This window comes from Coffea arabica, chromosome 10e (assembly GCF_036785885.1).
Source record: "Coffea arabica cultivar ET-39 chromosome 10e, Coffea Arabica ET-39 HiFi, whole genome shotgun sequence".
NCBI classification, from domain to species: domain Eukaryota; kingdom Viridiplantae; phylum Streptophyta; class Magnoliopsida; order Gentianales; family Rubiaceae; genus Coffea; species Coffea arabica.
This window is the reverse complement of record NC_092328.1, coordinates 13,654,990-13,675,016: the sequence shown is the minus strand read 5'-3', so window position 1 is coordinate 13,675,016 and position 20,027 is coordinate 13,654,990. Positions and strand designations below refer to the sequence as shown.

At 34.3% G+C, this 20,027-nt stretch overlaps 1 protein-coding gene and 1 long non-coding RNA gene across 2 annotated transcripts; both read right to left on the bottom strand.

Moving 5' to 3' along the window:
* Positions 1-11,645: 11,645 nt before the first annotated feature.
* LOC140015487 (uncharacterized) lies at positions 11,646-12,506 on the bottom strand. The gene is made up of 2 exons (XR_011822114.1): positions 12,178-12,506; positions 11,646-12,071 (listed from the first exon to the last, which is right to left on the bottom strand). It is a non-coding gene; the product is annotated as an uncharacterized lncRNA (long non-coding RNA).
* A 6,209-nt stretch (positions 12,507-18,715) lies between these two features.
* LOC140015118 (uncharacterized) lies at positions 18,716-19,577 on the bottom strand. The gene is made up of 3 exons (XM_072067006.1): positions 19,284-19,577; positions 19,102-19,160; positions 18,716-18,956 (listed from the first exon to the last, which is right to left on the bottom strand). The coding sequence occupies exons 1-3, from the start codon at positions 19,575-19,577 to the stop codon at positions 18,716-18,718; spliced, it is 594 nt and encodes a 197-aa protein (XP_071923107.1).
* Between the last annotated feature and the right edge of the window lie 450 nt (positions 19,578-20,027).

The following is a 20,027-nucleotide window of genomic DNA, read 5'->3' as shown; positions in this document are numbered from 1 at the left end:
CATTAGCAACAAGCTTACCAAGTGCCTCAAGCTTATGGGTTCCAGAATGAATTTCAAACATCATTTTTTTGTCCAAGAAACCTTTTAATGGAACCCCAAAACAATATGTTCATTGTCAAAGAAATAAAAACATGATCTCAAAACATCAAATACTACTGAGAATGCCCATTTTATCTTTTATATCTAAATGTATCATTTTAGAAAAACTTGTTATTTATTTTAATTCATTTCATCTTCTTCTGTTTCATACTTTATATCTTCCCCCACTGAATATATGCCCAAATTTACGCCAACTTTTTTTTAAATTTTATTTTTTTTAACAGGAGAAGAGTGGGACTTATAAAACAAGGAAGGAGGAAGGAAAATTTAAACCCAAGATCAAGCTCAAATATATGCTAAGTACCAAACCACTAAAATTATGATATTCACCTTGTCGCTATGAGTTTTATTTATATGTACATTATGTTCTTTCTTATTTTTTCTAATAAGGCAGTTTTTCTAAATTCCTGTGCTAACACTGGAGCAGGATTGCTGCACTTGAGGTTAAGGTTAATCCTATTTACTAGAGGAATGTATACTTGACGTTGATTCATTGATGTTAGTCAATCAAGTTGACTGTCAAGCCTTAAAATAATATTCCTAAATTACCCATTCAACTTGTGATCCTTCTAATTCTGGTAGATGACATCAAACATCTTAAGTTACAAAAAGATTTGAAAAAAAAAAGAGGAAACAGAAAAATACTCAAATTCATCATAATTTTTGAAACTCAAGTTCAAACTAGCTATTAAGAACCTTCCCACGTAAAAGCTCCACCAAAATTACCCAACGTTCATGAATCTGGAACCATCCAAGCCCACACTAGTCTAGAACGTAAAATTTTCTACAAAATGGCTACTAAAACATGAGAAGGATTCTTTGTCAACTTCTTGATAGTAAAATAGTGTAAAAATATATAGAATAAAATCTTACCAATTGCATCTTCATTCGATTCTCTAATCATACAATCAATAATCGATCATTTGGTCTACAATATATTGGACAAATTCTATTGTTCAACTACACGCACATGCTCTATAGATTATTCTCCTTCTCTCTCTTTAGAACTCTTCGAGTTAAAATCTCTTTCATATCGTCCATGTAAGAGAGACCATCTGGTTTTTTCTCCAGGAGAGCGAGCACTCTCTCTAATATTTGAATAATTTCTCTCATAGAATTTTCTAGTGAGAGATTCTTTTCTTGTATAATCTCCTAGTAAGAGTTTCTTTTCTTCTAAATTATTCCAATGGGAGTTTTATTCTCTTTTAGATTTTTAATTATAAGATTTATGTAGTTTCTGTCTTTTTTAATGAAATTTGAGATTTTATGGATCTAATGTTGGATCCTTAATCCTGTGAGGACTCGTAAATTTTCTTATATTAAATTCTTATTTCGAGCTCATTTAATTATTTATTTGGCCAATTGCCCCGAATATTATTTTCTAATCTTTTTAGACCTAATTATATGGATCTATAGTTTAGTTATATTTTTAAAGTGACTCGTTTTAAAATTTAATTTCTGAAGGCTCGTTAAGTGAAAATAGTGAATACGCGAATGGCGTAAATAATTGATTCGAGAATACAATAAGTTTGAAAAATTAGAAACTTGTACATTAGTCTCAAAATAGGTATTTTTATGTTTAAGTGCTCAATTATTAGTTAGTAATATTATCGTTATAAGAATTTCTTAAAAATTTCACTCTATCACGTACAAATCGGAAGTACGCATTTTCGCGTGCGCATTTAATTGAGGGCCTTTAGACCATTATTTTTGGACTATTAAGAGTGAATAATAATAGTATGTATACAAGGGCATTAGAAGTTTAGTACACTAGTGAAATAAACCCGAGAGAAATCGAGTACAAAACGCGCGTGTACGCGCACTATTGGAGAGTTGACTTTTGTACACTTGAAACCCACAATTGCTAAGCTTCTCACGGAAGCCTCACCATCAGCAAACACTCTCTATTCCTCATTCCCAACAGCCGAACCAGCAAAGGAGAAAAACAACTCCAATTCCATCCTAATTCCTTTACCAAATCTTCTCCAATTCGCTTCAAATTTCACCCACACTTAGTTTAACACTTGGAGATTGCATCTAACTAAGAAAAGGAGCTCCAATCCGCGGGTTTGCTTGAGCTAAGGAGAGCCGAAATTTCTGTCTTGAACATCTAAGAAGGTAAGCTACGATCAACACTTAAAATCTTGCTTCATGGAAGTAGTAATGCACGTTTAAGCCCTTGCATGTTTATGGGTAGCTTGTTTGTGATGAAAAATTGGTTGTGTGGGCTCTATGAACTCCCACCTTGGATATATGGACTGATTTGTGGTGTTTTGATGGTAATAATGTTTATTTAGTGCTTAAACTAGTGGATTAATGTTGGGTTATTGATAGAAACTCAAGGATGGTGCATTGACCAAAAGTGATCGTTTTGCCCCTGTCTTGTTCGAGCACTTTGGTGCCAAATTTTGAGGATCTAATGGCTTGTTTATGTTGTTTACATGTTATATTGATTGTGTAAAAAGTTTCATGGAAAAATAACATGATTTGGTTGGTTAAATGAAGTGATTTCCAAAGTTTAGAAAACTGGAAAATGATTCCCGTCACTGCCCAGGCAGTCACCTTGTTTCGGCTATAACTCATAGCTCCGATGTCGAAATCGAGTGCCGTTTGCAGCACTGGAAACTAGACATTCCCAGCTTTCATTTGGTATAAAATGCACATTCTGGTTCCACTCGAGTGAGCCAAACCATTTGTTTGAAAATTGCTGTCCTGTTTCGTTTGTCACTGGGAGGCAGATTATGAACTGCGATTTGATGCTCATGTATGAGCTGGTTATGAACAGATTTTGAAAATGGTTTCTTCTGAGAAAATGTAGCCTTAAGAATCTATTTTCCAACGCCACCAACCACGATCGATTCCAAGTTGAATTGAGTGATTTATGATCAAAATTCGAAACTGGTTTTGTGAAGGAAAACCATGCATTTGGACAGATTTGAAACTAACGATGCTTTGGGACTTGTTATCCGAAACTTCTCGGTGTAAATCACCTATCAAATGTACCTTGAGCATATTTTAGACATTATCTACTGGAATGGACCATATTTGAGATGTTTCTTGGCCGAATGTTTGAAAACGACAAAACGAAAGTTCAAAGGCAGCTTAGCCTTAGAACTTCTTGTGATTTCAACGGTCTCGTTCACTGATTTCCCGTACATATTTTTCTATGAAATTTGGCAAGAGAGTGGCCCTTATATGGTAGTATATTCTTGCTAAATTTGGTGCCATTCCGAGTCCATTTCATTGCTCAACTAAACTTCCAAAGTTCATGATTTGAGTTGGAAAACCCTTGATTAACAAGGAAATTTTAGTAACTTTGAGCTACCATATCTTGGTGCTCAAAATTCCGAATCTTATTCCGTTTGTTTTTCTTTAAACCTGGATTGTAACTCTAATAGAGTTCCAAATTTCAGAGGTTAGTTCGGATCAAGTGAATTTTGCCAAATTTTCAAAGTTGGCCAAAAACCAACCTAAACCTGTCTTCAATGCCCCAGAACAGCAACTTTGAGCTAATTTTTGGATACCTTCCGTTTGGAATAATGGAAAATTGTCTTCTAAGGACTTTTAGTACTTTCTAAGAGGTTTCCAACGGTACCAAGTTTTCCAATTTTGGACTTGTAGAGAGTACGATACAATTTTTCAAAGTAAGTGTCACAAATCTGAAAATTTCAAAACTGAAAGGAAATGGAGTTGTTCAAACTCTTTTTTTCCCTTTTAATGTCACTTGGTCATTTTACACTCGATTTTAAGGATGTAAATCAGATTTTGCTTATGTGTTAAAACCCCACTTTTGAGTCTCGATTTACGAATAATTAAGGCTCATTTTCGTGAAATTTTCTTAGATTATACAAGAGTGCAATCTTCCTTATTAATTGGGGTTTATAAGTGACAGTTTATTATTAAATGCTCAGGCGCTCAAGAGGACCTTCCAGAGGATCTCGCGGGAGACGCCTAAACCATCATTTGAACTTGCTACTTGAATCACAGTGAGTGTCAAGTGCATGTATTTATTGTTAAATGGTTAACTGTTTCTTATCCGTTATGCGAATTTGAAATTTTGAGACGAGTGTGTACTTTACCACACTCATTCTCTTTCGAACGAAATTATATTCGTATTTTGCTATGTGAATTCATATTCGACTTGTACATAGTAATGTGGATGTGATTCGTATATGTGATTCGTATTTGTGATTCTTATTTGGAATCGTCGATTTGAGCGTTGGTCATCGACTTATATTCGTATTCGTATTCGGGGGACACCCAAACTCGTTGGCTAACTTTGCGAATCGAACCAGCATGGGTTTGGTCAATAAGCTTAGCAAACCATGAGATATTCGTAGAGTCTGATCTATTGGAGAGATCTTGCTCGGCATTACTCGCGCAGTATTGCCTTGATATACTCGAGTATTATCAAAATTTTGATGAGCGGGCCCGGTAAGGGGGTGTAACGGTGACGGGATTCGAAGAAAAGTGGTGTATCTACGGATTTGATACTTATGTGGTTGACGGAGTGTCAACATGAGATGTGATCAAGATTTTGATTCGACTACGTGGAATTTAGCTCCTGAGAGTTACAGTATCCTTGAATTGTTTCTGTTCAATTTTCCTATTCGAAATGTGAATTATTCGAAGTTGATAGCTTTATTTATTATATAAATTGTGGCTACTTGGATTACGTGTTTGCATGTGTGTTTCTTGGCCTCACTGAGTATTGGCTCATCCCATTAGTTTGTTTTCCTTAATAGGAACCCGATTGGAAGGAGTTAAGCAAATGCCGACTTGAGGCACTTTTGTATTAGTGTTTTAATTGTAATCGACTAGACACTTTTGAATGTTATATATTTTGGGGAAAGTGATTGTAAATTTGGAATTGTGATGTAAGACTGGATATTTACGTATGGAAATGATTTCGCACCTTTATTTTGATTTTCATTGTTAGTATTAGACTAGATTTGAATTGGATTTGTCTCGAGTCCTGGCGAGAGTTGGGCAGACGTCCCGCGGATACCCTTTGGTTCGCTTTAGGGAGAAGTGGGGGCGTCACAAATCCAACGTTGAATTTTTATGTGAACAATTATGTGTTGCAGATATATGTGTCAAACAAACCCATTTAGTTAAATTTACTCATACTCGCGCATGATTAATTGGGTATGAGTATCTTAAGTTTTTATATATGGTTATAAATGAGTTACCCAAAAATACATATTTAATAAATTGATATAATTGGATAACCCATCAAACTCAATTAACCCATTTAAAATAGTCTTGATAATCACATCCATTTGAAATTGTCTTTAACAATAGTATCCTAATTTCTTCATCACCTTTGTCCAAACATAGCATCAAAAAATGGAGAATCTAATGGAAATGTGGAAGAATCTGTTGGCCAGTTTTCAACTTAAAGATAAAGAATAACTATAGACTTGAAAATTTTTCTGTTGTGCTTTCATTTGTATTTTCGTGGTATCCAGTTTCAAGTTCTCAGATTTTTTATTTTGTCATGATGTTAACTACTTTTGTTTCAATTACTATTATTATTTGTTAGTTTTATCTTATCATTTTATTTTCTAGTAGTTTATTAACTTACTCATTTTTCAGTATTATCAATTTATGACAAACTTTAGCTTCTTTTCCTATTTTTCCAAAATGAAAATTTGAATTTATGCACGAAAAAAATGTTACGGGTTAAAAACTTTTTAATTAAATTTTTATGTTAACTTTCATATTATTTAGTCAAAAATTTTATATTCTTATTATTCAATTATTAAATAATATGTAATTTTGCGACATAGTGCACGGATGGAAAAAATGGTAATTAGACTTATTGGGCATTATAAATAAATATTTAAAATTAATGATAGGTGCAAACTGCAAACGGTGGTATAAATTGATAATTTAGTTTACAAAATGAATTTAGATGAGTTTGTAAAAAGTTAGAATAAATGGGGTTGTAAATAGATAATTGGGTTATCCAATTTATTTTTTGACTTATCAATTTATACTCATCTAATTAAATAGGTATAAATGAGTTGGCTTACTTATATCCATTATCCATTTTAACCTATCCAAACCTGCCCAAATCACCTATTTTGACACCTTTAGTTGTAGACCATTAAATAAGGTTAAGTCCAATTAAACTGATCAATTATAGTTTGGATTTTGTTGTATCCAATAGGATGTGGACAAATCCGTAGAGATTTAAAGATAATTTTTATTTTTATAATGGGTTGAATTAGGAATAGAAAAGATAGTAGGAAAGTTATCTATAAGTAGAATTATGATCTCCGAGTCATACATATTCTTATTGTCATATTTTTAGGATCATAAAATAGTTCTTTTTTATATTTCATTGTCAAAAAAGATACCAAAGAAAAATTAAAGACTCTCTCAAAGGATTAATGAATACGTGTTTATCTGGAAGATCTGCTCAAATCTCTAAGGATTCAAGTAGCAATCAATCAACATGAATCCAGATACGTGTTTATATTACAATTGCATTCAAATATCTGATGTTGGGATCTTAGAAAAATCTAACAAGTGGTATCAGAGCCCCCAATATCAGGATTTGAATTGCTGAAGTTTTAAGTTTGTGATTAAATTGGTGTTATTCATGAAAAATAGTATTATTACTTTAGTGTTACGGCATGGCCATATGGCACTAAATCAAGAAGGTATATCTTTATCATATACAACCCTAAACTATCTTGTGGATATCACCATGTTTTCTATGATCACTAAAGGCACAGGTCATGTTTCATGTCCGGACTTACAAGCTGATTAATTGTTTCATACAATATGGACCCGAATGATCATATTTTCGTTGGCATAGTTATCATTAGGTTCTAGCCATAATGATCAAATTAATAAAGATCATTGGCCTTCTTATAGATTATATTTCAAGAGCAATATGTTTTTCGGCATGCATGAATGCTAGTTTTATGTTTTTCTTTTAAGTTTTTTTATTGACATGGCTTTCCTTTTGATTATTAAAGTTGTGGGAATATTTTCAGAATTATAAGATTAGGAATATTAGTTTGGTTAAAAATTGGATTCTTTGGCTTGTTTCATTGTTTAAAAATAAATATGCATATATTTATGTTAAGCAACTAGGGTTTCTCTATTTTTAGTGTACTCTAACAAAGTTAAATGAGACATTTAAGTTTGAAAAAATTGTAGTTTTAGTCTCCAATCTGTAATCCATGCACGAATCTAGTCCCCAATCTATTTCTCAAAACAAATGCAGTCCCTAATCTATTCAATTTTGAGCAAAAGTAGGCAATTGATAGATTTCATCCAATTATTCATGAAATAATAGCACGTGCAGTCACGTGCCTCCGTATAAAAGCCTTTCATCCTTTTTAAAACTCAAAAAAGGGTAAAGAAAAAAAGGTCAACTATTGTATTTGTTTCATCTTTTATGTTAATTTGAGGTGCTAAAACACACTACATTTTTAAAATGAATAACAAAAATTACAAATTTCCTTCTTCTTCTAAAAACAACTGAGAGAGAAAATCTTAGGAGTCAAAGAGAGAGGACGATAGCTCCAAGTTGGTAAGAAAAAACTTGAAGATCTTCATGCGATTGTTAGTGGTGGTGGATCTATAACAGAAGAAATGTCGGTGAGCCCTATAAAATTGAACAAGGCACCACCTCCCAACTATGATATGCACTTTTCACTTAAAACTCTTTTAATGATATATAAATCCTACTAATGTGGTTCCAAAACCCATGAAAAGATAATCTTTATAGTAGACTGCACATAATTTGTCAAAATTTTGATATTCAAAAAAGGCGTAAAATAGAATATATAGTCAATTCTGATGTGGTCCCATGTGTCTCGCTATAAGGGGTTTCATGCCAAACAACATCCATATGTGTTGGGTTTTGATAGTGGTTAATTTGGACATATTTGACTACAATCTTTGTTGTTTTTGTTCTGGTCTCAACTTTGTATACAAGTATGCAATTTTTAAAGTTTGATATGCAATTATATACATATTCTGATTTAGAATATTTCCTTTTTTTGGTTGTTCTGTGTTTTTGTTAAACTTCAGAAAATGACAGCACAGAAATTACTATGAAGTATTGTTTATAAGGCAAATGTGAAATAGAACCTGATGTTCATTATAAGATAGGAGAATTGAGGGTATTTGATCATGTAGAGGTTAGTGCCATTAGTTTATTTGAAATGGATAGGATGCTGGAAGAACAAGCTAGAGCTTATAGGGACAAGAAGTACTATATTCTGATAGAAGCATATGGAAAGTGTTTGTTGCAACATGATAAAGAGCTCTATCACTATCGTGTTGATCATTTTGAATATGGTAGGGTAGTTAATCTATTCATAGAGGTCTCATTTAGGAAATTGATAGACTCACAATAGGGGTCTGACATTGATGATGATGATTTCGTATTAGAAGAGGAAGATGATGAATTTGATGACGAATTTTAGGGTAGTTCAGGTAGTGGGTCTGGATATTTTTCAGAGAAAGATTCTGGTTATAATCAAAATTTTGATGATGATGACTATAATGGAAATGTTGATCAAACTTCAAAATGGTTAGGGGTAAAAAATCAAAGGAAAGAGAAGAATAGAAGAGATGCTAGGGAGAGAGCAGTACTTCAAAGTACAAAGCCAATGTCTGAAGATTCTAATTCTGAGATTAATAACTCTGACATAGATGTTGCCCCAAATTCGGTTCTGATTTAGAAAGTCTACATGAATCAGATGAAGATGAGAGAGAAAGACTTCCCATGTTTAATCCTATGTTTAATCCTAAGGATGCAAATAATCCCAAACTCAGAATTAGGTAAACTTTTACCAACTTCAAATAATTGAAAGAAGCCATTAGAATCTGGAATATCAAGAGACGGAGACCATTGAAATTCATAAAAAGTGACAAGTTAAGAGTTAGAACTATATGTCCCAAGAAAGGCTGGGATTGGTGCATATATAGGAAGATGAAATGGACTGGGACTTTGGAAATCAGAACCTTCCAAGAAAAGCATAGGTATGGTTTTTCATGGCTAAACAAAAGTGTGAACTCCGAGTGGATAGGAAAAAGGTATATTGAGACGTTTAGACAAAATTCAAGGCTAGATTATGTAAGTTCAAGAATATGGTTATCAAAGACAAGAAATATCATTTGAACAAGCATCAAGGTTACAGAGCCAAAAAAATTGCTAGTGAATTGACCCAAGGTAGTGAGATGAACCAGTATAACAAATTACCTAAGTACATCAATGAAATTAAAAAGAGCAATCCAGGTAATACTATAATATTGAAACTAGTAGATGACTACTGTGACACAGTCACAATGCAAGGGAAATTTCAGAGACTTTAAGTGTTATGCTAGGGTGAAATAGAGGTTCTTGGCTGGTTGTAGGCCTATATTTGGCTTGGATGGAACTTTTTTGAAGGGTCCAAATAGTGAAGTTCTACTTACAACAGTAGGAGCTAATCCAAATAATAGATTATATCCTATTGCTTATACAGCAACTAAGGGAGAAATAAACGACTCATGGATCTGGTTTCTAATACTATTGAAAGAAGATTTGCAGATTGTTAGGGACTGTGAATGGAATCATCCAAGCTTGTGACACTGTATTTCCTAATGTTGACCATAGATTCTATGTAAAACACTTACATAGCAATTGGTCAGCTGTTGGGTTCAAAGGAATAGCTTTAAGGAAGGCTTTATGGAAGGCTGCTAAGGCAACTACTGTGCCTCAATTTGTTAGAAGGATGGAGGAACTTGCAGAACTGGATCTTGAGGCTGCTAAGTGGCTTGATGACAAGAATCCTGTTGAATGGAATAGATCACACCTTAGAACTTTTCCTAAGTGTGATTTGCTATTGAATCACATTTGTGAGTAATTCAATAGCAAAATTTTAGATGCTAGAGAAGGGCTCATTATAGAAATGATGGAATCCTTAAAGCATGTTATCATGTCCACAATACAAGGAAATAGGGACAGAACTCGAGAAAGGTGGAGTAAGCACAAATTCTACCTAAAAATCAGAAAAAGATTGAGGGACAATATTCAAAAGGCTACTCACTATATTCCTTACAAGGCTAATGAGATACAATATGAAGTTATGTGTCCATATGGTGAAACCTTTTCTGTTAACATTCAAGACAGAACATGCTCCTTCAGGAAATGGGACTTGATAGGTATATCTTGTTTTCATTCCATTTCAGCCAATTGGGCTGCAATGAAAAATTTCATAGATTTTATTGATGATTGCTACACTGTCAATACTTGTCTCAAGTGTTATGACCCTTTTATTCTTCTTGTGAATGGTGACCATGAGTGGATGGATGTAAATGTTAAGTCGCCATTACCACCATCTTATGGAAGAGCACCAGGCAGGCCCAAAAAGCAGAAGAGAAATTTGCTGATGAGATACAACAGACAAAAAAGAAGCCTAGAAGAATTAGGCAAGCTTGTCAGTGCACATATTGTGGTGACTGGGAACATAACACAAGGACATGTAAACTTAGAAATGAAGCAGCTGCTGCAGCTAGTCAGAGCTGTGAAACTGGTCAAGACAGTCATGCAACAGAGGGTGTAAGTCTTTCACAAGTTCGAGATGGAATGTTTGATGTACAATGTGCAAGTGTCCTATCCTAAATAGAAGTTGATAGCCTGATAGAGAATATTCCTATGAGTAAATCAATTATCCTATTGTGTGCTAATACAATTTGTGTTTATCTTAATGGTTCTGGTATGTCTTTTTTATTTCAGGTTAGAAATACCAATACTACTACAAATAAAGCTACAAGAAAAGCATCCAAAAGACATCTTGTTGTTGTGAGTAAATCAATTCCCTTTTTATGATAATTAATTTAGATATGTATTTGGTTTTTCAACTACTATGTGGTGGTTGATTTTTAATTACATTTGCTGTTGATTGTTAGAGGGAAGTACCAGTAGAATAAGTGTAAGGAAAATAGGCTCGCAAGACCAAAATAATCCTGATGCTATTGAGGATAACATCATATCATCTGCCCTTGCTGCTCAACCAAATCTAAGGGAAATTTTTGGTCTACCAACGCAGCCAATTCCATCTTCTACTACACCTTATAGGATCAGAGATGTTCACATCCATCTCGAACTCTCAAAGTGAAGATGAATTGGTGTTGCTAATGCTTGAGGATAAGGAGCTGCTATTTTAGTCATTTTGTTAATGTTCAAGTTCTAGATTATTCATCTTTTGGTTGATGTAATGTTAACATTGTCTTGACTCAATGCAACTTTTAGTTTGTAATGAATTATGGGTAGGATTATCTAATCCTTTTTGTGAACTTTGTAATGTTGTCTTGGCAGGATTTCCTAAACCTTTTAACATCTATAATACAAGTCTTTGATGTTTGTTTGCATAATGCCAAAGTTATGAAAATCTTAGAAAGACAAACTTTAATGACTCATTTCTGGACATAACTACATATTTCTAGTGTTTTGGACTACCAGATTGTTTACTCTTGGCAAGTGCAATTTGGTTTTCAAAAATTAACAGTACTACAAAACAATTTGCAATTGCTAAAATCCAAAAGATGACCATTTAGCCAACCAATTTTTCATTAGCATGTGCAAAACATAGATGCTAGATTACAATTACATCACAAACTAAACATTCATCCACAAAACATGTCGCCAATGAATCCAGTGGCCAACATTACCTCAACAACTTGGCCGAATTGTTCCCATCTTTCTGTCTATGTTCATCCCATGCCTTTGATGTAGTTTAAATATCAATGGAGCTCTAGACTAGCAAACTAATCAATAGTAATATCAACAACACCACAATTTCCATCACCAACTTCCGTTCTCTTGCTCTTAGTCTTTCAATCATCATATCCTTGTTGTTCATAATTCTTAACAGACCAGGAATTAGTGCAGTACATCTTTGGTACATGGTTGGGTCATGCCATTCAAAGTAGTTGCAACCATTGCAATCTCTGCTACACTTTCAATCCATAAAACAGAGAAAAAAATTAAAATAGGGAGAATTGCATTCATAACTAGAAAGGTACATAAAATCCCATACCTTCCTAATGTCACAAGAGTAGTACCTTCTCCTAGGGTTGTTTGTCCAAGAGGTAAACATCTTTGCTGGCTCACCACACTTGCAAATTTTTTCTTGTGCCATCACTAATTACAAGTAAACTCGATGAAGAAGGTTTAAGGTTTTTGCCCTAATTTGAGAAATAGACAAATCTCCTTGCAAATCTAAATAAGGAACCAGATCTTCTTTTGGATTTTCTCCGTGAATAGATTAGATCTCTGTTTCATGGCTTGTAAGCTTTATTCTGAGATACAATGGGAAGCTCGGTTAAGTTAGGAAGGGTTTGGTTGCAATGTGTTTCATTCTCTTTCCTTGGATTTATGAACCAATCTTAACTCTAAAATCACTCTTATTTTGTTAATTACTAGTGTAAATCTATGTTATCGTTTTTAACTAACAAATATAGAAACAAAAATAATGATAATTGACATTTTTTTTTACCGATTTCTGAGTTTAAACAATGATAAAAAGGCTTTTATGCAGAAGCACGTGACTGCATGTGTCGTTATTCCGTGAATAATTGGATGAAATTTATCAATTACCCACTTTCACGCAAAATTAAATAAATTGGGGAGCACATTTGCTTTGAGAAATAGAATGGAAACTAAATTCGAGCATGGATTATAGATTGGGGACCAAAATTAAGCTTTCCAAAATCCAACAGATTGGCCCACTAAGTATGAAAGCATTAATGGGTTTCAAGAAGATTTTGGGCTTAAACGATAAATTTTGGATCAAATTTATGGATATCGACTTTTAGTCCAATAAGTTTTGATCCATTTGACTGATTTGAATAGAATTGACTTGTGTGACTAGAATTAACTAATTTAGCTAGATTTGATTAGTTTGACTAGTTTGACCATATTCGAATAGAGTTAACCAAAGTTGACTTTGATCCAAAATTTTGTATAATTTATGCAATTTTAAATTTGAATATTGGTATGATTATATATTTTGAAATAAATTAATTGAAACAAGATGCCACCAAAGTGAGTTTTTTTTGTGAAAATTAGTTTGTTCTAAAATATAACTAGTTGGTATTTATAATTTTATGAATATTGATCTACCTAAAAGAAGGTCAATATTTAACAAAATTGCACGTGCACTTGTAGTAATAAACACGTGATTATTATTCAATTTTCACATGTGAATTATAAATTATCTCAAAGAAAAATTTATTTTTTGATATGTTATTATGTCAGTATTTATCACTGCACTAAGATATCATTTAGAAATTAATAGTTTTGTCCAAAGATGAAACAGTAATGAAATATCACTATTTTGAAATGGGGTTACCTTTATTTAAATTTATTATTATTTTGATATGTATAAGTTCATTTTAATTATTTCATATTTTCTGTTTAGTTGTGAATGATCTTACAAATATAACTGTCAATATCAATAATATTCTTATGTTGAATGGTACAAATTTCAAGTATTGAAAAGAAAATCTCTTAATAGTTCTCTTAACAGTTCTTGGACTAATGAATTTCGACTTTACGTTAAGGGTTGATTCTCCTCTATCTCTTACAGATGAGAGCACCTCTAATGCAAAAAGGGATAAAGAAAGGTGGGAGAGATCAAATTGTTTGTATTTAATGATCATTAAAAAGACTGTTGCGGAATTATTCAAAGGAACAATGGGCCTGTTTGGAACCTGAGTTTTTTGTGAGTTTGTCTAAAACTTTACTGTAGTGCACTGTAGAAGTTTTTGAAAAATTTTTGTAGAAGTTTTTATAGAAGTTTTTGTAATTGAAAAATTTTTGTAGAAGTTTTTGTAAGGTGAAATTTTTTTTTCCTTTTCTTTTTTTTTCTTTTTTTCTTTTTTTTTCCTTTTCTTTTTCTTTCTTTCCTTTTTCTTTTCTTTTCTCTCTTCTTCTTCTTCTTCTTCCTTCCCCCTCCCCCTTCCTCGTTACCTCTGCCTCCCATCTCTAGCACCTCCGCCAGCCCCACCTCTCTTCTTTTTTTTTTCTTTTCTCCTCTCCCACCTCCCCCGCCACCCCTTTCCTCCCCTCTCCCACGCCACCCCCTCCCACTCCCTTCCCCGTTCCTCCCCCCTTTGCCCGCCAACCCCTTTGGGCCGCCATCCCTCCCACTCCCTCCCCCGTCACCCCCCTATGCCCACCATCCCTTTCCTCCCCTCTGCCCCGCCACCCCCTCTGCATAAAAATCAAAGCTTTTTTTGCTCGTCTCCAATATGTTATTTATCTAATGCACATTTGATTGTGTGCTTTGACTTGTTTTCTCATCTGGGATTTGGGTTTCATTTTTGAGGAAAGGAAAGCAGAGGAAAGAAGATGTAGGGATTTGGAGGGAGATACTAATGGGGAAGAAAGGAAAGAGGGCGAAACGTGGAAGGAATAGTTGTGGTATTTGCATGGATGTTAAGTCAGGAGCGGCACTTGAAAAACTATATTGATCTCTACTCTTCCCTTGGCCAGAGGGGAAGGGGAAGGGGAAGGGTGGTGGGGGAGGAGTGGGGGAGACGCAGAGAGAAAAAAAAAAGACAAAGGGGAGGATGGCAGGAGAGGAAGAGGGGGAGAGGGAAAAAGGGCAAAAAAAAAGAAGACCAGCACCGGAAGAGGTGATCGGTGCCAGAACCGGCGGCAGAGATGGTGGCCGGCGACAAGGTGGTGGTGGGTTGGGGTGGGAGAGGAAGAAGAAGAAGAGAAGGGAAAGGGATTTTTTTTTTTCTTTTGTGTTTTGGATATTTTAAGTGTGTAAGTTTTTTGGGGTTCCTGTACCAAAAGTTGTTAAAAAACTAGTAGGTAAAAAACTTGTTCAAAAACCTGGCTTCCAAACACGCCCAATGTCAGAAACGACAACTACGATTAAGGCTTTCTTTCAGGACATTGAGAAAAGGTTTGTTAAAAATGAAAAGATTGGAATAAATGCGCTCTTGGCACGCCTAGTTTTAATGAGATATAGTAGTAATGGATAATATCAGAGAGTACACTATGGAGATATCTCATCTTACTTCTAAGTTGAATGTGTTTAAATTAGTACTCTCCGAGGAGTTACTAGTGCATCTGGTTTTGATATTTCTTCCTATACAATTTAGCTAATTTAATTTAAGAATAATTACAACTGTCAAAAAGAGACTCGATTTCTAAATAAATTCATCTCACACTGTACAGAAAAAGAGAAAATGTTCAAATAAGATCAGACAGAGAGTGCTCATCTAATTTTAACCACTAATAATAAAAGTAAGGGACATAAAATAAAGAAAGATAAAGAAGCTGTAGGTATGGCACCTCAAAAGAAATAACAAAAGAAATTGATTAAACCAAAAAGGAACAGTTGGTTCTTCTATAGAGTTGAAAGCCATAAAAAGAAGTATTACACCAACTATCACGCTTGGCGTGTTAAAAAAGATATACTTCTTAATTTGATTTGTTATGAGATTAATTTAATTTCGGTACTTAAATACACATGGCGGTTAGATTTTAGTGCAACAACTCACATCAGTGTGTCTATATAGGGTTGCCTGAATTACGGAAAGACTAATGATAATGAAAGATATATCGCTATGGACGATGATAAAACAGTTCAAGTTGAGCCAACAAGAGTTCTTAAATTATTATTAAAAATTGAATAGAATCTCAATGAAATAGTTATTATACTGTCTTTTTGACAGAATTTAATTTTTGTTCCTATTTTGGATAAATTTGGTTATTTTTGTTCATTCAAAAATGAAACTTTTAAATTGTTTCATGATTCAAAATTGATTGGTTCTAGTTCTTGTTATATTACGATAATCTATATTTAATTGGTACAATTGTCTCATTTAATAAATCTCTACATTTGAGTACTATAAAAGTAAAAGAAAATTAACCAACAAGAATTCAGTGGCATTATGGTATATGAGATTGGATCATATCTCTAGACAAAGAATAAAAATACTTATGTTAAATGAAATTCTCGACCCCTCGATTTTACAGTTTTTGATGATTGTATTAACTATATAAAAAAGAAACAAACCAACTAAAGAAAATTTGAAACCAATAGAACCTTAAATGTCTTAGAACTTATACATATAGACATTTATGAGTCATTTCCTATATTTGTTTGGAATGGTCAGCAATATTTTATAACATGTATAGACGATTTTTTAAGATATAACTACATATATCTCATTTCTAAAAAATCACAGTCACTGGACGTGCTAAAAAATTTTAAGGTTAAAGTTGAAAACTAACTCAACAAAAGAATCGAAAGCATCAAATCTAACTATGGTAGTTAGTACTATAGTAGATATGATGGTTCAAGTGAACAACATCCAAGACCATTTATTAAATACCTAAAAATATGTGGTATCGTCCCACAGTATACTATGCCGGATTCACCTACTATTATTAGCGTTGCTGAAAGAACATGGTAAGGAGTATGATATGTCATTCAACCTTACCAGAGTCATTTTGGAGAGCAGCACTTAAGACTGTAGCTTATATTCTTAACAGAATTTCAACCAAGGCAACTACTAGAATCCCTTATAAGATTTGGACCAGGAACAGACGTAGTTTGAAGCATTTATGTATTTGGGGATGTCTAGATGAGATAAGACCCTATAGGCCAAATGAAAAAAAAATTGGACTCAAGGACGATTAGTTGTTATTTTATTAGATATTCTGAAAGATATAGAGATTACAAATTTTATGATCCCATGAGAAGGCGTGCTTTCCCTTTCACGCCTCTGACCTCGCCTCTTTCTTTCCATTTCACGCTTTCCTTGTTGGAACCACGACTTCAGCCCCAATTCTTCATGCTTCAACTCCTACTCCATAATAGTTGCTCCATTTTCAGTTAATCTTGTCCTCACGATTGAAACTCTAGGAACTTCATTTCAATGGTTTCTGTATCCTTCCAGGTGGCTTTAGCAAGAGAAGTTCCCCACCACTGAACTAACCATTACACAACTACTCCATTCTTTTTCGTAACAATCCTCCTGTCTCATATAGCCATGGGTTCCACTCTCATATATTTCCATTCATCAATTTCAAGCAACTGCAACACTAGGGCTACTTCTGGCCCTACCTTCTTCTTAAGTAATAATTCATGGAACATTGGGTGTACTCGAGATTCTACTGGTAATTTGAGTTATAAGCAACTTTTCCTATCTTTTGCCCCACCTAATATGGCCCAAAATACTTAGTAGACAGCTAGCATTGTTCCTCATCTCTATGGAAGTTTGTCTATAAGGCTACAATCTTATGTAAACCCAATCTCCCACACTAAACTCGCTCTCACTTCTCCTTTGATCAACATAAGCCTTCATCCTGTTTTGAGCTTCTTGTAAGTTTCTTTTGAGCAGCTCATTCAACCTCGTCTATCCTTCAGATGATCAACCACTCTAGCAACCTTTGAGTTTGAGTAGGGCCCGAGGGCTAGCTGAGGAGGTAACATACCACACAAGGCTTCAAATGGACTCATACGTATGGTTGTGTGATATGTTGTATTATACCACCATTCAACTAGTGATAATCAAGCATTCCATCCATAGTTATTAAACCCAACCCGGGAAGGAACCCGGCGAAGGAAGTGGGTCAACGGGTTACTGGTTCAACCGGTGGGTGAGTGGTTGAACCGGTGGGTCACTAAATATATTTAAATGTTATATTTTATAATTTTTTATATAAGATATATGATATAAATTGTAATAAAAAATATCATAGCAAAAGCTCATTTAATTTAATGTGCTATAAAATAATTAATTCATATAAGAGTCAATCAAATATATAGGTATTTAGTAATACACCAAACTTCAAGTGTAAAATTTTATCTATATTTAGTGTAATTATCTAGCTTATTTATGAATTTTAACTGCAAAAAATTATTAAAAATAATATTTGTCTTTAAAATAAATTATGTAATATGTTATTTTTGAAATCCATTTTATAACTTATTAAAAGATTCCAAATAAATTTGTTTTAGAGAAATAAAAAAAAGATAGAATTGACAAAACGTTTATATATTATAATAAAGCTATTCTATTAACATATTTTGAAGTAGCCTAGCGGTAAGCATGTTGTAGTGTTGGTTAGAGGTCCAAGGTTCGAACTCCAGCAAAGGCAACAAAATTTTTACACAAAACCCGATTCGTGGACAAAATCGCCCGGATTTCCGGTTTAATCCGGTCGGACCGCTGGATCGTTGATTAGTCAACGGTTTGCTTGTTCAAACAATCTGATTTAAAACCCAATCCGGTCCAATGATCGGGTCACCAGTTCGACCGCGGGGTCGGGCCAGGTTTAGTAACTATGATTCCATCTCTTAGGCTCCAAATGTGTCATGCACCTCAAGTATATCTCCAGTACCTGGTTTACCCATTCAGACTGGCTATCAATTTGGCGATGGTAGGCAGTACTTAGACTCAACTCTGATTTACCCATTCAGACTGGTTATCAATTTGGTGATGGTAGGCAGTACTTAGACTCAACTCTGATCCCAATAGTGTAAACAACTCAGTCCAGAATTGATTGGTAAATAACTTATCCCTATCAGAAAGTATACTCACTCTGATCCCAATAGTGTAAACAACTCGGATGCTATCCCATGCAATATGTCAAAGAGAATGTTCTAGCTACTGTGGGAGCATTAAAGAGATGTGTCAAGCTGATGAAATGAGCAAACTTAGTGAACCTATCCACCACCACCACGATGGTATCCCTCTTTTCTGAAGTTGGCAACCCCTCAATGAAGTCCATTGTGACATGACTCCAGGAGTACTGATGAGTGGGAAGAGGTTGCAGTAGTTCTGGATATGCCATGTATTCATCCTTGCACTTCCTGCAGGTGTCACATTGAAGCACAGTAGTTTTGATTTCCTTATACATTCCAGGCTAGTGGAAAATCTGTTTGGCCCTTTAAGTCGCTTACTTGAACTCCAGAATGACCACTTAACTGTGAGTCATAAAGTGTGTTGATAATCTACCTCGTTATTCCGCCACTTGTTCCCATCATTACTCTCCTTTTAAATCTCACCACTCCATCCTAATAGGAGTAATCTGGTAAGTTATCAGGAATGAGTATTGATTTCTTGATCAATTTTTGTACATGTTCATCCCCTTGGTAGCTCTCTATCACCTCTTTCATCCATTCTAGAACAAAACTCACCAGAACAAAACTCACCAACTTTGAGCAGTCTCCTTCCTCCTTGCTGGCATTACTGGACAATGCATCTGCAGCAACATTCTCCTTTTCCTTTCTGTATTGCATCTCACAGCTCAATCCAAACAGTTTAGTGAGCCACCTTTGCTGGAGTGGAGTAGTAATCCTTTGCTCTAACAAGTATTTTAGTCTCTGGTAATCTGTCTTGATGATGAAATGGTGCCCCTTCAAATAGGATCTCCATTTGATCACTGCAATCACTAATGCCAATAACTTCTTTTCATAGATGGTTTGCCCCATATTTTTAGGTCATAAGTTCTGACTCAAATAGGCTGTTGGTCTCTTATCTAGCATAAAGACAGCCCCCACTCCTTCATAACAACCATTAGTCTCCACTACAAATGGCTTGTTAAAATCTGGAAGAGCCAACATAGGGGTGTTGCCCATTGCCATCTTCAACTTTTGAAATGCCTTATTAGCATTTTCATTCCACTGAAACCCATCCTTCTTCAACAATGCAGTAAAAGGTTGTGCAAAGGATCCATACCCCTTCATAAACTTCATAGTATCTACATTTATTATTTTAGTAGCTAAATTTGTTTTTTAGTATTTACACCATACATATGCAATTTTTATTTGGCAATTATAGAAGCCTTTGATCAGGGATGAACTTAAATCCCTCCTTAACTGTAAGTTAAAGGGTTCAAAATTTGACTTGCATTTCAATCCAAGATTTTTTGAAATTTTATA

What these genes read in the sequence shown, in the direction of transcription:
- LOC140015118 (XM_072067006.1), bottom strand. Translation starts at nt 19,577, where the DNA reads ATGGGGCAAACCATCTATGAAAAGAAGTTATTGGCATTAGTGATTGCA. An exon ending in AGTTGGTGAGTTTTGTTCTG is followed by an intron (nt 19,161 to 19,283) that starts GTGAGTTTTGTT and finishes TACTCCTATTAG; the next exon opens with GATGGAGTGGTGAGATTTAA. An exon ending in ACAAGTGGCGGAATAACGAG is followed by an intron (nt 18,957 to 19,101) that starts GTAGATTATCAA and finishes TGACACCTGCAG; the next exon opens with GAAGTGCAAGGATGAATACA.